General features: G+C 41.2%; 1 protein-coding gene across 1 annotated transcript in view; it reads left to right on the top strand.

Moving 5' to 3' along the window:
* Positions 1-9,573: 9,573 nt before the first annotated feature.
* Positions 9,574-14,387, top strand: part of skap1 (src kinase associated phosphoprotein 1) — a gene marked incomplete at its 5' end in the record, with an annotated part of 28,033 nt that continues 23,219 nt past the window's right edge. Inside the window, 4 exons of the mRNA XM_083903705.1 lie at positions 9,574-9,613; positions 10,134-10,239; positions 10,812-10,837; positions 11,060-11,176. Of these exons, the coding sequence (XP_083759831.1) occupies positions 9,574-9,613; positions 10,134-10,239; positions 10,812-10,837; positions 11,060-11,176 (289 nt within the window). The remainder of the gene's footprint in view (positions 9,614-10,133; positions 10,240-10,811; positions 10,838-11,059; positions 11,177-14,387) is intronic.

Below are 14,387 nucleotides of genomic sequence, written 5' to 3'. Positions count from 1 at the left end.
ACGACTCTTAATAGAAAATATTATAAAAAAATGACTGTGAGGGCCTGAGCAGTTTTGCTGCAGAAAAACATTACCGTGAAAATGGACTTGTGTGTGGTGAAAACACACACGCGCCATGTCTGTGTCTGCTGATGTGCTTAAAGGGCATTGTTTTGACATTGAATGCTGGGAATTTTTTGTTTAAAATGTCTTTTCATCCATTCTTGTATTTTGTAATCCTCCCATCATAAGAGTGTGTTTTTGTGATGGAGCACTGAAATTCTCAGTGTCATTTTTTGCACTATTTATTTACAGGGTATTTTCGAACAAATTTTGAGATGATCTAGCTTATCAAAGTGTATAAAATAAAATTTAAAAAAATGTTTGCTTTGTATGTAAAAAAAAAAGAAAAGAAAAGAAATGCTGATACAGAATCTACTCCCACTGACAGTCTCTTCCTCTTATTGTTGAATTTCATAGGTGTTAAATAAATTGTTCCGAATCTTAAATTGCACATCAAACTTTTTTTTTTTCGATATTAACTTCCATTAATAGTCTTGCCAAAGTCTCCTTGCATAATGTGACAAGAGGAATCTTTCACAACACATGGGGTGGTTCCTAGTGACCTTTTCACCTCCAAATACCTCCAGGGGCTCTAAACATGACAACAAACTCCAGGGAGCCAAGTCTCACCCTTGATTTGTTACCCAAATTCTGCTTGGACACGAGTGACATGGGTCGCCACAGAACTCAATCTATACATAATTTAAGTTAAACTCTAATTTGTGTTAAACAAGACACAAACGCTTCTCTTTTTTAAAAAAAAGAAGAGGGGCTGGGTTGATAATTTAACATCTCCATGCTCATCTGGGTCTCGCCCTTAGCTAAACGTTTGTCAGACCAGGCCACCTAGGTTCATCTGATGCTACAAGGGGCAGCAGTTTCAATATTTGCACTGGGTGTTAAGTTTGCACACACACAAGTTTCTGCCCCAGCAGCACTGGCCTGTTGGTGTCCTTTTCCCTAAAGCTAAGGTTCATGCAGAGTTCAGGCACAAATGAATGCCGAGTCAATCTGTCAAGACACCAGAGTGGCTTGGAGGAGTCAACTCCAGGCCGCTCTTACTTTAGCTCTTTGCAGGTATTGCTTTTACTATTCAGACTAACGAGGTTATTGGCCATTTAGCCTATGTCATATACTTTGTGAACTTTTTAAACTGTTGCAAGCCTCTAAAAACATGTTTCTGGTAAATGGAAATAAGCAACCATTTGAAATATATCTGCATAAGTATGCAGGTCTCTCACAACTATATTAATAATTAATACAGTTCCACGAATAGAAGTTACAGTTGAAATACCAGAAGACCCATTACTGTAAATTAGAAAAGGGGCTAAGAGGTTTCGTTGTCATACATTTCTTAACACGCCAAAGGTTTCCTCTTCAGATGAGTCACAAGGCTGAGGACTGGGGCGACAGTCATTATGGCCAATAGTGACAGATTCAACAACAAAAAAAGGGGACGGTGCAGAAAACAAGTGTGGGACTTCATTCCAGAGGTGTGTGATCCCTGCCATCACTGTAGGCAATACCTCAGCACTCCCAGCGGGCTCTCCATCTGGAGGTGTCAGAGTCTGTGGTGCAGCCAACGCCGCGGAGACAGATGTTCGTGTGGGGGAGAGGAGGAGGAGGGTGTTTTTCACCTTCAGATCAGCGTAGCAATCTCTTTCTTCTGCTGGAAAATGTAGGGCAAGGAGAGGGGCAGAAAATGGTAAATGAACACAAAGGGGCGAGAAAGAAGATCTACTGCCGGCACACGAATAATCAAAAACTCTGCGGCACAAACACCTGACTGCACAAATATGGGGATTATTAATAGATACAGCAAGCAACATTCTCCTCACATATCTTCCACATCTTAAGCCAGCCTGTACCCCCCCTCCCCACACACTTTGTTTGAGGTCAACCCAATGCTGTTTGTACCCCATGCTGTTTGCAGTTGTTGCAGGCTCTTTTACAAGTCTATTGCAAGGCTCACTTCCTTGGTTTTCTACCAGTTCCACTGTCACATGTCACTCTGCAGGGTCCCAGGGCTTCAAAGACAATCTAGATACAGTATTCATAGGGTAACGGGGGGTTGGTCATTTCAGAGACACCGCAGGAGGCATTTTTATTGGCAGATATCAAACAACAGCTGTTTACATTAACGTCATGTAATCTATCTATAATAGAATATGGACTATTACTACTACTATATACAGAGAAAAATACCCAGAGCTGCAAAAGACAAGTAACTAAATAGTCAACAGAAAATTAACAGCAGTGATTTTGATTTTTGTTGACATAAGAGTAGAGTGAATATCTAAGGGAATGGGTCTGTTAGACACAAGATATTTGAAAACACTGCTTTAATTTTACCTGATTCAAATCATGTGTCTGAGGATAAAGGGTGTACTACAGGTAACTTCAAATTCAGTAAAAATAGTTGTTTGTGGTATTGGGCTGTATTAAAAAAAAAAATCACTAGAAAAGGTTATGTATGTACAACCAATCGAAAAATGATGTACATGCATTTTAAAGAACCATACAATGAATGTATTTTAGCTGTCCAAACATAATGTATATTATATTATTATTAAAAAGGTACATATTCCGGTGGGTTAAATGTTTCAGTGTATTAAGGTGAAGTAGCATTTGGCAAGTCCTCCTCCCTTCCAATATTTTGACAAAATGGTCTTCAGGTAATATGAACCAGTGATTTCCGGTTTGTCAGTTCTGGGCTACTATAGAAATATGAAATTGCTGAAACAAATGCTGGACACCGTGGAAAAGGACTCTCTCTCAGGGCGAAATTAAGGGGCTAATTTTAATGAATGAATATTAATTGACATTAAATAATGACAATGTCATCTTTAATATTATATTCCATTTCTGCAAACCGTTCCTTCTAAATGCTACAGACTGGAGTTTTAAGAGGGTATCAAAGTGTTAAAAATAAAAATAAACCATTCTATTCATACACTTTCAAAAAAGAGACAAACAAACAAGTGCCTGTGAGAACAACAAAACTGCCAACATGTAAGGTTATCTGAAATGAATTAATGATATGAAGCTTCAGCGGTCTGAGGAATAAACTTATTTATAGCACAACAGTTGTAGTTTGTTTTTCCAGACTGTGTTTATTTTGCAGATCTTTTATGGAGAGATATAAAACTGTACATTTTCAAATAAAAGGAGACTTTTGAAAATGTGATTTAATTTAAATAGGACTGCTGAAATGAGCTCCAGTTAACAGAATAATATGTTCTAGTTCACACCCTGGCCTGTTGATTTTTTCTTGTGTCTCTAGTTTGTTTGTAAGGAAATAAGGACAAATGATTAGTGCCCACATACTGATTCACTGCACATTATTTCCTTAGTTAGTTCACTATCATTTTCAAAGATAGACTTAAAAATTACAAATCTATTCTCATATTTAATTTCTACAATTTGCCTGTTCCAACAAAGCCTTGATAAGAATTGCTGCCTAGATTTGAATGGCACATGCTCCTCTGCCTTTGTTATGGCACCGAGGCTCTTTTTAGCTCAGCCTTAGCGATTCTTGACAACCATCCCCCAACCTAGTCTGGCTCTATACCGGACCTGGAAGCAGCAGCAGCAGCCGACCTGAAGCCCCTGAAGCCTCCTGGGTCCCCTTGCAACTGCATCCTTTCCCCACTCCATCAGCATTGTAACTGAGAGAGACAAGTGACTTGGCCAGGGTTAACATCTTAATACTCCCTGGGATTGCCTCCAGGATCCAAATGGCTACCCCTAATAGTTTTCCTCCTCCATGTGCCTGTCAGACCGCCATGACTATACGCCGTAAGAAAAACAAGACTAGCTGAAAGGCAGAGTAACGAAGCAGCACAATGAAATAATGAGGGGTGGTGAGGACAAATAGAGCACCTATGAAAGGTTTGGTGGTAAAAAAAAAATACAGGTTTGAGGCGATGCTTGCTGCCGAGACAATGATGAGCCCTTGCCGGGATACTTTGCATGTGGAGCCTGTACACTTGAAATTAAAGCAGCTCCATCCTTTGTAGCCCAGGAGGGGAAAACCAGACCTCAATCAGTGTCACGTCACATGGTTCAAAGCGGCCAATTCGATGCTGCCAGGAGGTTGAGAAATGCAAGGTGACAGTTCATTTTACCAGTGACAGTGTGTCGGTCTCGCTTGCTGGCTCCCCAGTCAATTCCAAGCGAGCAGTGAAGGTTGAGTGTTGCTGGAGACAGACAGCCCCCCCACCCTGCTCCACCATCCTCCTCACCAGCACCACCGCTCTCTCATCGACCCTGCTCTGCTTTGTATTCCAATTAACTGGACAGAGGGAGAGGCAACAGTGAGCAGATCACAAGCTCAGGCAGACATTCCCCTGGCTTCCTTCCAGTCTCTCAATCCTACTACAATCTGAGGTGCCGTGCATCCCTTTCACTTCTCCTTTCCTCTCCTTTCTCTTCGGGCCTTGACAAGGGCCAGTTGTTCCAAGGGGATAATACATAGATTCTTCTTTAACTACTGCCTCTAGGGACAATGTCTAGGTAATGAAAAATAGTTCCCTCTCATACATTCATAGATCACATATAATAGAGGCATGCGATCACTCAGTTGCGTCAACGCACTGCGAGCTGTAACAGCTGTCCTTAACAGACACCTCAAATAATGCTGAATTAATATTTTGAAATGGCTCATATATCCTAACATAATACAATTTGAATGATTTTCTATTCAATGCTCTCAGGGCCAACATTGATTCGAGAACAAGCCGAGGTAACACCCCCCCCTTTGAGTCAGTCAGCCAGTGTGAGAGTGAAGGTTGTAGATTTAGCGCAACACATTTGCTCCTCTGTCTTTTGTGTCCTCAATCTATCATCACTCTATACCTCGCTGCCACCAAAGCCCCCCCACACTGATATATGTTTGAGCAGTGGGTGGGTTGAGAATACAGTGATTCTGAGGAAATCCGAAAAGTAAACTACCTCTTTTTTATCTGATTGAGCAACACAAACATTTACAACAGACCCTTAAGAATCAGGCCAAACACCCATTTTCCCTTGTTTATGAAGTCTTTGAATATGTAGTGACATGCATAGATAAGGGCCATGTGTGAGGACCGACTTAAAATATTTGCTATTGTGAAAGGTGACATTTATTCTTACGGAGTGATTAATGTCAACCAGTAACAAGACTTTCTGCATAATTTTGGAAGAGAACAAATTATTTTCAGAACAAACATGCCCCTAAACCACAACACATCCTCTTCTAAAATAAAGGTGAAGACGCCTGAAGCCTGAAAGACAGGCATGGGTGCTTCGGTATTTGCACCTCTGGACTGCATATCTTGAGAATGCAATGTGGCAATGTGGTGTGTGTGTTTTCAGGGCAGGATACACACTCAAACACACACACACACACACACCCTTCATGCCCTGAGGATCCTCCTGACTCTCTCCTGGCAGATCAGAGAGACCTGCTGTCCCTCCCCACACCGCAATGCAAATGAAAAGGAATGCACTGATAAAAGGCCAGATCCTAAAGATGAGAGGGCAGGAGGAGGACAGGGGCAGCGAATGCTAAAGGGGGTGTAGAGCCTCTTGGGGAGATGAGAGGTGGCAGAGGAGTCAGTGTTGGTAGTAGTGGGAGATCATAGCCTTGCTCCCCCTCAGCAGCGTTTGATACAGGGCTTTTGTCGCTCTTTCAACAGTGCATTGTTAGGTGGTGTAATCCCTGTCGGATTACAAAGGGCTTCCCTTTTCATATGGGGCTGGCTCAGCAGGCAGGTGGCTGGGGCTCTGTGGAGCTGTCAAGGGGAGGGAACCTCTTTTCCAGGGGAGGGGACCCCAGTTCCTCTTACCTTCACAGGGGCTTTTTGCTGGGAGGCCAGTCAGGCACAGGTCAACATGGGGACAATTCTGACATGAGATTCAACTCGCTCTGACCCCATGGCTTCCTGTAGAGACGTGACAGAAAAGGAGACCATCATGAGAGTCATCATCGTGAAATATGGGAAAAATAGTAAAATCATTAAAACCAGAGACTGCTGCCAACATTGCTGCTCACTTGCTATAAGCAAAAGTAAAAGTTTTATATAAAAATGCAAAATTGCAACAATTCATTAGATTATGAAATTATGGTGGACCGATTAATTAAAAAGGAAAAATAACTGGCAGATTACTCAATTATAAAATTAATTTACTGGAACAGGGTAATCAGTTTTGAACTTAAAATAAGACAACAATGAGATCACTGCATTTGTTTTACATCTGTGGAATACCTGAACAAAACCTTTGTTAATTAAAAATTCTAAACCAGTATATAAACTAAACACTGGTATATAAACTATCAATTCAAAACAACTTTTTTTTACACAAATATAAATGTTGCATTAAAACCATAATGCTGAAACCCTCCAGTCTGTTAGTAGTTAATGCTGTGTGTGCTTGTGTCTGCATCTGTGGGATGTTGCTGGGAATATGAACTAATTATCTTGTGAGCTTGAACACACATTGCACACTTCAGAATGGAAGACGAACGTAATTTAAGTTCAACACAAGCACGATTGATATTCTGTGTTTCCGGTCGATGTGAGCAGTGTTTGATTGAACTTTGCTTATTTGATGACCTTTCTTGTCGTCATTCTGTAATACAGGATCAATAAGGCCCACCACTACTTCTATTAGTATTACTTCCTCCACTACATGTCAGTTGTGGATATGAAAGCACAGTCCAGGCCACTCCACTGCTGCTCAGCCTCTCCCACGAATATAAACTATTCATCCATACCCTGTCAGATATAGTGAGGGACCAATTTAGTGATGTTATATTCATGCGTTGTCAGAAATAGCCCAATTTGTTTTTTGGCTTCAAGCAAAGACCCATCAAAGTGGCAGCGACTGTCATTTAAAGAGTGAAAGTCAGAATTTCTCATACCAACTTGACAAGATGTGCAATTTGGGGAGAAGATAATGCTTAACCATTTGAAAGTCTGATTGAGTAATTGAGCCTTGTGTCATTTATTGTTGTATGGCCATGTTAAGACATCAATTGCATCCCTGCCGATTGTGTTTTTCTTATCTTTAAACAATGCAGCACTTGCCACAGGATTTCAGCATTACAGGTCCCCATAATGTTATATTAATTGTACTACAATTACATATTGCAAGTACCTGAAAGCATAATCTGCACATACTACAAAGGAAATAGTAAGGAATGTATATTAAAACATTTTTCAAAACAAAATCTTCCCATGTAACACAACTCTAATTTACCACTAACCCGTGTGACGGTGAAGCCAGCGTTAAAAACATTTTAATAACCAATACTAGCATTCTTCGTTGAAATAGTAGGAAAACATAGCCGAATTAAGGTGACATAACAATCACAATTTACCCACGAAGGTACACTCTCGTTTACGATTTTACATCTTCATTAACCGTAAGAAAGACCGCGAAGCATTGAATGTAGCGACTACATACTGTGAGCAACGTATAAAATAACCACGCAAATAATAATAATAAAATATTAACATTAAAAACATTAGTTTTATGTGTGTAACATAACCCAAATAAAACACTACAATAGTTTTAAAAGTGAATGTACACACGGCATGAACGATGATATACGTTTTTACAAACTTTGTGAGGACTTGAACGCAACGCCTTTAGAAATGAATGGGGGAAGTACTTATCGTGGTTATTGTGTGTACGACCAAATAAACGAGCATTTTAAAGTTACTTCGCACTCATTTTCAGTAGCTTTCATTTGGTAAATATATGGACTTACTCAGAATTAGTTTTGGTAAGAGATGAACGTCGGGCTCCACTGGGGGTGAGTAAGCTATCGCGCTAGCTTACGCAGGGCCTTGATGCTACTTTGTGAATCCAGTTTAAGCGCTTTCAGAAACAAAAGCACGCACTTTGACCCATATACAGTAGTACAGGAGGAGTACAACGACAACACGCTAACATTTCTGTGTTATCTAATGCGATTTCACCGACTGTCTTGTTGCATCCAGCCTAAAAGGGAAGGACCTTCACCGACCAGGTGAGCGAGGTGATGTTTAGCTTCAAACCGATGGACCATTAGCACAGCGGCCATTTTGAGAGGTGACGGTAAGAAAATCACAGGTGTGAATAATTAAATTAATCAACGACGAGTGAGCAGCATTTAGCTTCCTCATTTTTAGGGTATCATGTTGTTTCTCTTTCACACTGTCCTGACTTTTACATGTACTGAACTGAACAGCGTTATCTCTCACGTGATCAGTAGCACCTGTGCTTTTCCTGCTAATGTGTGTCATAATGGCTGCTACTTTAAGGGCCAAGGGATAATAAATGGGCAATATTGGACCTCCAGATAATGATAAATCACAGAAAAACAACAACAACACATGTTTTCCATTAAACATAGTTGTTATCTGGTCTGTGATCAGTATGAGTTAAAATTGCTCTGCCTCTATTTGGGCAATAAATATCTTTGACCGTGCAATATTTATTAGAATAGCAATATTTGAGAGTGTGTTAGGGAATGATTTAATGTTAGGTATGGTACATCCAGTCCACTAACACATTGTAAATTTAAAGTGTTTGAGTTGTCGCAGTTTACTGCACAAGATTAAACAGTAATTTCCACTGGTTTTAAAGACTTAAGAAATCCTAACATGGTTTTATTTAAAGTCTCTAAATTCCAGTCAATCATTTAATGCTTCCTGGAAAGGAACCATATTGTTCAGGTATCATCATGAACCAAAATATGTTTATTGTCACTGCCCTCAGTGACTCATGTGTTAGATTTGAAAATAACCAAATAAGATCTCCAATATTCAAATATCTGGCAACGTTCTCGTGGCTGCTATTGCCTACACTAGTAGGTTTTGTGGTGCTGGGTGTCGACTTTAGCCATACCATTTTACTGACTTGTACGCCATTGTCTGTTTCCTCCACTCACTATGATGCCAGGCTGTAGACACTCAGCAAAAGAACACAGTTGGAATTGGTGGGAATTCACTGTTCTGCTTCACATGAAAGATGATTGCCAGCCTCATTTGGTCGAAAGTTTGAAGGTATGATTAAGGTTGCTCACCACAGACACCTGTGTGTTTGTTTTACTGCAGACCTTCTCCACATTTTTATTAAAGATCATTTTATCGATTTAGTAGTGCTGCTAATGTGTAGATCATGGCATTGGCTTCCCATGATCGGGCTTGCTTTGTGGTACTGTTTTGATGTCAGACACATTGGTTATGCTCAGTGCCTGTCAGTTCTTTTCCTCATCTGAGAAACCAGCGTGCAGAGGAAGTTGTCAGCGTTGCACCTGCTCCACCCCATTTTGTGCAAATCGAGGTGCATGCACGGAAGTTAGCTTTCAGAGCAACCACACTCAGGTGGCTTAAAGTTGTAGCCGTTCGTGCCAGTGTTTTGTTTCTGTTATTGGAGTCGTTAATAGTATGACATAGGCTGAGTATATTTAGGCTGCCTTGTGTTTTTAGAAGCAAAGTTCAAAGGAGCAGGGAAGTGTGAAAGGTGGAGTAAAACATTTGACCTGGTGGAATTTAGGTGATGGGGACGGCTCTGCATGATCTTCGGAGACTGTTGGATGGTAATGCCTTTATTTTGATTGCAATAATACTTTTTTGAACAATGCGGATTTGTCTTGAAATCCTGTTATCACACAGTGTTGCCATACAAATGTAGAGTGAGTTATTTCAAGTCATTTCAAACAAAACAAAAACACTCAACCGTAAAAACATGGTGGTGCCATGACATTTTGCGACATTCGCGTGTACTGTCAGTCTGGCATTCATGGCCTCTTGAGGCAGATTTGCATTTACCACTACATTTGTGTAGAGGACATGAAGAAAATGAATCTGATAAGTAATGACGCTAGTCTGTTTTGCCTACGGTACCTCATATGACTTTGTCATGTTACTCTCTTTACATCTTTACGACATCAAATTTGGAAAAGACTGAAGGTGTTATTCCATGTTGCTCTCAAACCTGGCCTGTTTGATCTGCAATAGCAAATTGTGATATTATATCACATAACTAAATATATAATAACTAAACTTGTGTGTCTTTAGCTGTAGTTTTTGAAATACACCTGTTTTCTGTTCCCTCAGACTGTGAGCTTTTTGTAGCGGAGATCCTCGAAGATGAGCACCTCAGTGAAAATGCCCAAGAGACACGAAAAGTCTTACTAAACAACTTCAGAGTCGTCCATATAAGGTAGGCTGTAACGTCCCAAAAGCAGCATTAAATCATTAATCACTGTTTTGCAGGAGACACGGAATGTCAAATTGATTTTTACAGTTGAATTTCACGACACCATTATCTAACTTTTGCTTTTAATGTCACACAAGACTGAAATGCTGCTGTAATTGCTTTAAAAATGGTTTGCAAAATTACATTTGAAGAGGCTCATTAAGTCTAATGATGTCACCTTCAAGACTTCATTCTTGCTTTTTTTTTATTGCTGTGATGAGTTCTTGTAGGTATTGTAGTTCTCAAAGAATAATCTTTTCTGATCAAAATAATTTGTCCTGGGATTTTTATTTCTAAGCATGATGAATGGTCCAAAAACAAACCGAAACTCTTGTATGAAGTGCAGCAGTTTTCTCCGGAAACAGCGTCTACAGCTTGATAAGAAAGGCAGCCAACAGAAAACCTGTGGGTTTTGTGGTCGCTTGTGCAGGAAGCAATTGCTGCATTTAAATGGCAAGACTGGTGTTGAACTGTCTGCAAAATGAAAGCACAAACTTAGCAATTGATTTATTTTGATTTATTTTTTTTATTTACAGAAACCCTCAGGAATTTCCCTTCCCATGTAAGTTAAATGGGCCAGTTTCTAATTTATATACACTTAAGTTCTGCTTTGTGTGTACACATGTATATGTAAAATATGTGTGCACATTACATACTATTAAGTGCACACATTAGTGACTGGTTTATCATGACTCTCAGTCATGTGAATCTCTTATTTCACGCCAGTCACTGACATTTACTTTATCTCTCTTTGTTAAACACACACACGCACATACACACTCAGCCGATTTCAGGGAAGAAGATGGTTCTGATGACAACCGCAGCTCCAGTCTTGGCCGCTCTGCCCCATCAGACGACGCCTCAGTAGCTTCTGACTACCAGGATGATGGCGGCCCAGAGTGTAAGTCCACAATTCGGAATTCCTGTGTGTGTGTGTGAACTTTGGCTCTTTGCGCAGTGCAGAGATCTCAGCACAAAAAGACCTAATTCTCAGTGTGGGCGTTTCTGTGTGGCAAAGCATCACTAATGGCTTTTTCTTCACAACATTAGTTGCGTGAAAAAAAGTAATGATATTGAATTGGGGCAGAAAACATTGGTTCAGATTAAATGTAGCTTTTAGCGCAACCCATTTAGTTTAACTAAGGACAACAGGATGAAATGTGAACCCCTGTAGAACAACATGTACGCGTTGTGTGTGTGTCGTATTTATGAAAGCATGTTTCCACTGAATGGCAACGGTGTGCGAGGAATTCAGCACTGCAATGGAAAAGGTAAAAAAAGAAAAAAAGAAAAAAGGAGGAGCCAGTGTCACAGGAGAAGATTCAGTATTCCCACAAGTGAACTTAACTAGTGCAGCTTTAACACATGACCCTTCACATCCTCACCGACACACCTACACCTCGCAGCAGGAAGCGCGGGTGGACCTTTTTGCTGTATGTCATCGCAAGACATGTTAATTTGAAGAACTGCTCCACATCTGTAAAATTTCCCCTCCCTGTCGGCCTCCTACCTCTTTACCAGACTCCAGTGACATCATTGACTCCTCCTCCCGCTCCTCTGCCTCTGAGCCAGTTTGCAGGTGGGCTGTCCTGACTCTGGAGAAAGGGGGCTGGTGGTTCACTAAAGCCCGATTGGTGACCTAGAGCTCCCTCCAGTGGCAGATCCTCTGCTCCCGGTCTCTATCCCTGAGTTGGATGTGTGGACTGAGGGAGGCATGGAGGCAGCCCACACAGAGAGGTGGCTTTGTAGCTGCAGGCTAACGCAGTGATTAATTGACCCTGAGCCCCTCTATTCTTTCACAACCGGGTTTGAAATACAACACTGTACCTGAGGGGCCATGTGGGTTCTATCCCTCTCTCCCTGTATCAATCTTTCTTTCTATCTTCCTTTCTCTGACTTGCCCTCCCTCCCATTCAGACTATTTTGTATTTCTAGTTCTACGTGCCAGCTAATAGCCCTTGACGTTACATGCTGCAGGTGGGCATTACTGAGTCGGCTGCCTCAGGTGCCAATCTCTACCTTGTACACCTTTTTTTAAGCTCCCCTCCTGAGGTAAAGCAACTATCATGTGGAATTTCCCCATGGCATTGTGCAATTGTGATAGCGGTAGTTAATGCCAGCAGGATGTAGTCAAAAATGCTCCCCTTATTTGGAGATGGCTTAATGAACTCTTTCATCCTGCGCCCACGGAAGAGGAAGTGCCACCTCTTCTCTGCAACTAGGGAAAAACAAGAGAAAACAAATCATGGCAGATGGTGGCAACGTGGAGGACAAGAAAATGATGAAGGCGAGATTTCCTTTGGGAAACAGACAAAAATCAAACTGTAAAATGCTTTAAAAAAAAGAAAAGAAAAATAATCCCCCTTTCTGCTTTAACGGTAACATGCCCGACTACAATCTCTGCCGTCTGTTACAATTGAATGTGCTAGTTGTTTAAACACGAACATCATGTCTCACCATTGTTGGCGTTAAATGTGAGAAATAGCCAATTATACAGCACGGAGACAATCTTCTCATTTCATTTGCATTTTGCTTTTATTTTCACCAACTGGTGCCTTTTGACTACACTTAGAGAAAAAAGGCTGATTTTTTTTGTTGGATCAATAATAGCATTTGATTGTGTTAGAAAAACGTGCTCCTCACAGCGCTGTGTGGTTTTATTGCTGGGGGACGGCGGCCATGTTAGTGTAGTGAATGGCCTGTGTCCTCAGTAAAAGGGCATGTGGAGTTCATAGTTCATTCTCTGTTCATTGCCAGTTGAAAGAAATGGCTCACACTTTTCTACTGGGCGGTCTGCTTCAAGGGAAGAGGGAGTGTTTGTGGAAAATAATGGCGTGGCCACTTAATGAAATCAGTGACATTTTAGGAGGATGGCTCTTCTGCGGTGACGACGGAAACTTTATTTCGTTCCTTTTATTTGCACTGGTTCCTTTTGTCGTCGGGGAAATAAATGATGATTTTGTGATTTAGAGAAGATGTTATGGAGAAGATTGGGATTTTTTTTTCTCTTCCCCCTCTTGAGTTTAATTGTACCGTTTCATTTGAGCCCTACTGTACACAATAGAGAGACTGTGACTCGGTGAATGTATTATCCGTGGTAATCGACTGCCCGCCTTTGCTGCTCTCTGTTCCCTAACCAGAGAGTGAGTGAGTGTGAAGTCGATGGCTGCTTTTACACGCAGGAGGAGCCTGTGCCGTTTGATTAGATGCGGTGGCCTGTTGTCTTCAGCGGACTGGGTGACACTAGATTTGTAATGGCTGACAGGAACAGATGGAGCCTCCATTGTTAGGCCGGGTGTCTGCATGGTAATGTGAACTGAGTTTCACCCGCCGACCGAACTGATGACCTGAGCGCGCCTGCAGCCTCACCCCAGCCCTCGTCTGCCCCCTTTAACAACCTCCACCTATCTCTCTCTCTGTCTTACTCTCTCTCTCTCTCCAGGGCCCTCACACAGGAATTTTGGGGATGTTTATTTTTCTCTCCCTCCATCACACACATAATTTGCCATTCCAGCAAATTTTGCATTAAAAAACAAATATATGCACTAAAAACTTCTCCCTCTGGCGTTCAAATTCACACACACACAAACAACACAAACAGATCATACACACAAGTAGACCCCAGGAGACAGACAGAGATGTGGGGCTTTCAGACCTGTCATGCTGCTCGCAGGTCAAGTTTACGAAGTGGAAATGGCCTGTTTGTTTTTCTTTGATTGGGGAGCACCGCTGGGCGCTCGGGGATATTTGTTGGGGAAGCTGCAGCGATGACAGAGCACCGCACGGACAGCTTTGTTTCCGGAGGCGTGCAAAAAAAACAAACAAAAAAAAAAGATGGCACGTTGGAAACGTCTCCGTCTTCCTCCTTCTTTGTGATCGCCGTGTCTCTTTTGTTTTGTACAGTCTGTGTTTGTTCATGTGTGGACGTGGATCGTGTTTGTTTATTGAGCCATTGGAATGATGTGATCTCAAATTACGTGTGATTATTTACTGGTTCATATTATCTAATACCTTAGATACATTTCCAGCATGCAATTGATTATTTCAGCAATTATTTAATTATTTCATCTGTGTAAAACGGCATCGGGATAAAGTAATAATTTTAAAGTGTG

This window comes from Microchirus variegatus, assembly GCF_963457635.1.
Source record: "Microchirus variegatus genome assembly, chromosome: 17".
Lineage (NCBI taxonomy): Eukaryota > Metazoa > Chordata > Actinopteri > Pleuronectiformes > Soleidae > Microchirus > Microchirus variegatus.
Note: the sequence above shows the minus strand (reverse complement) of the source record. Positions and strands in the feature narration are given on the sequence as shown.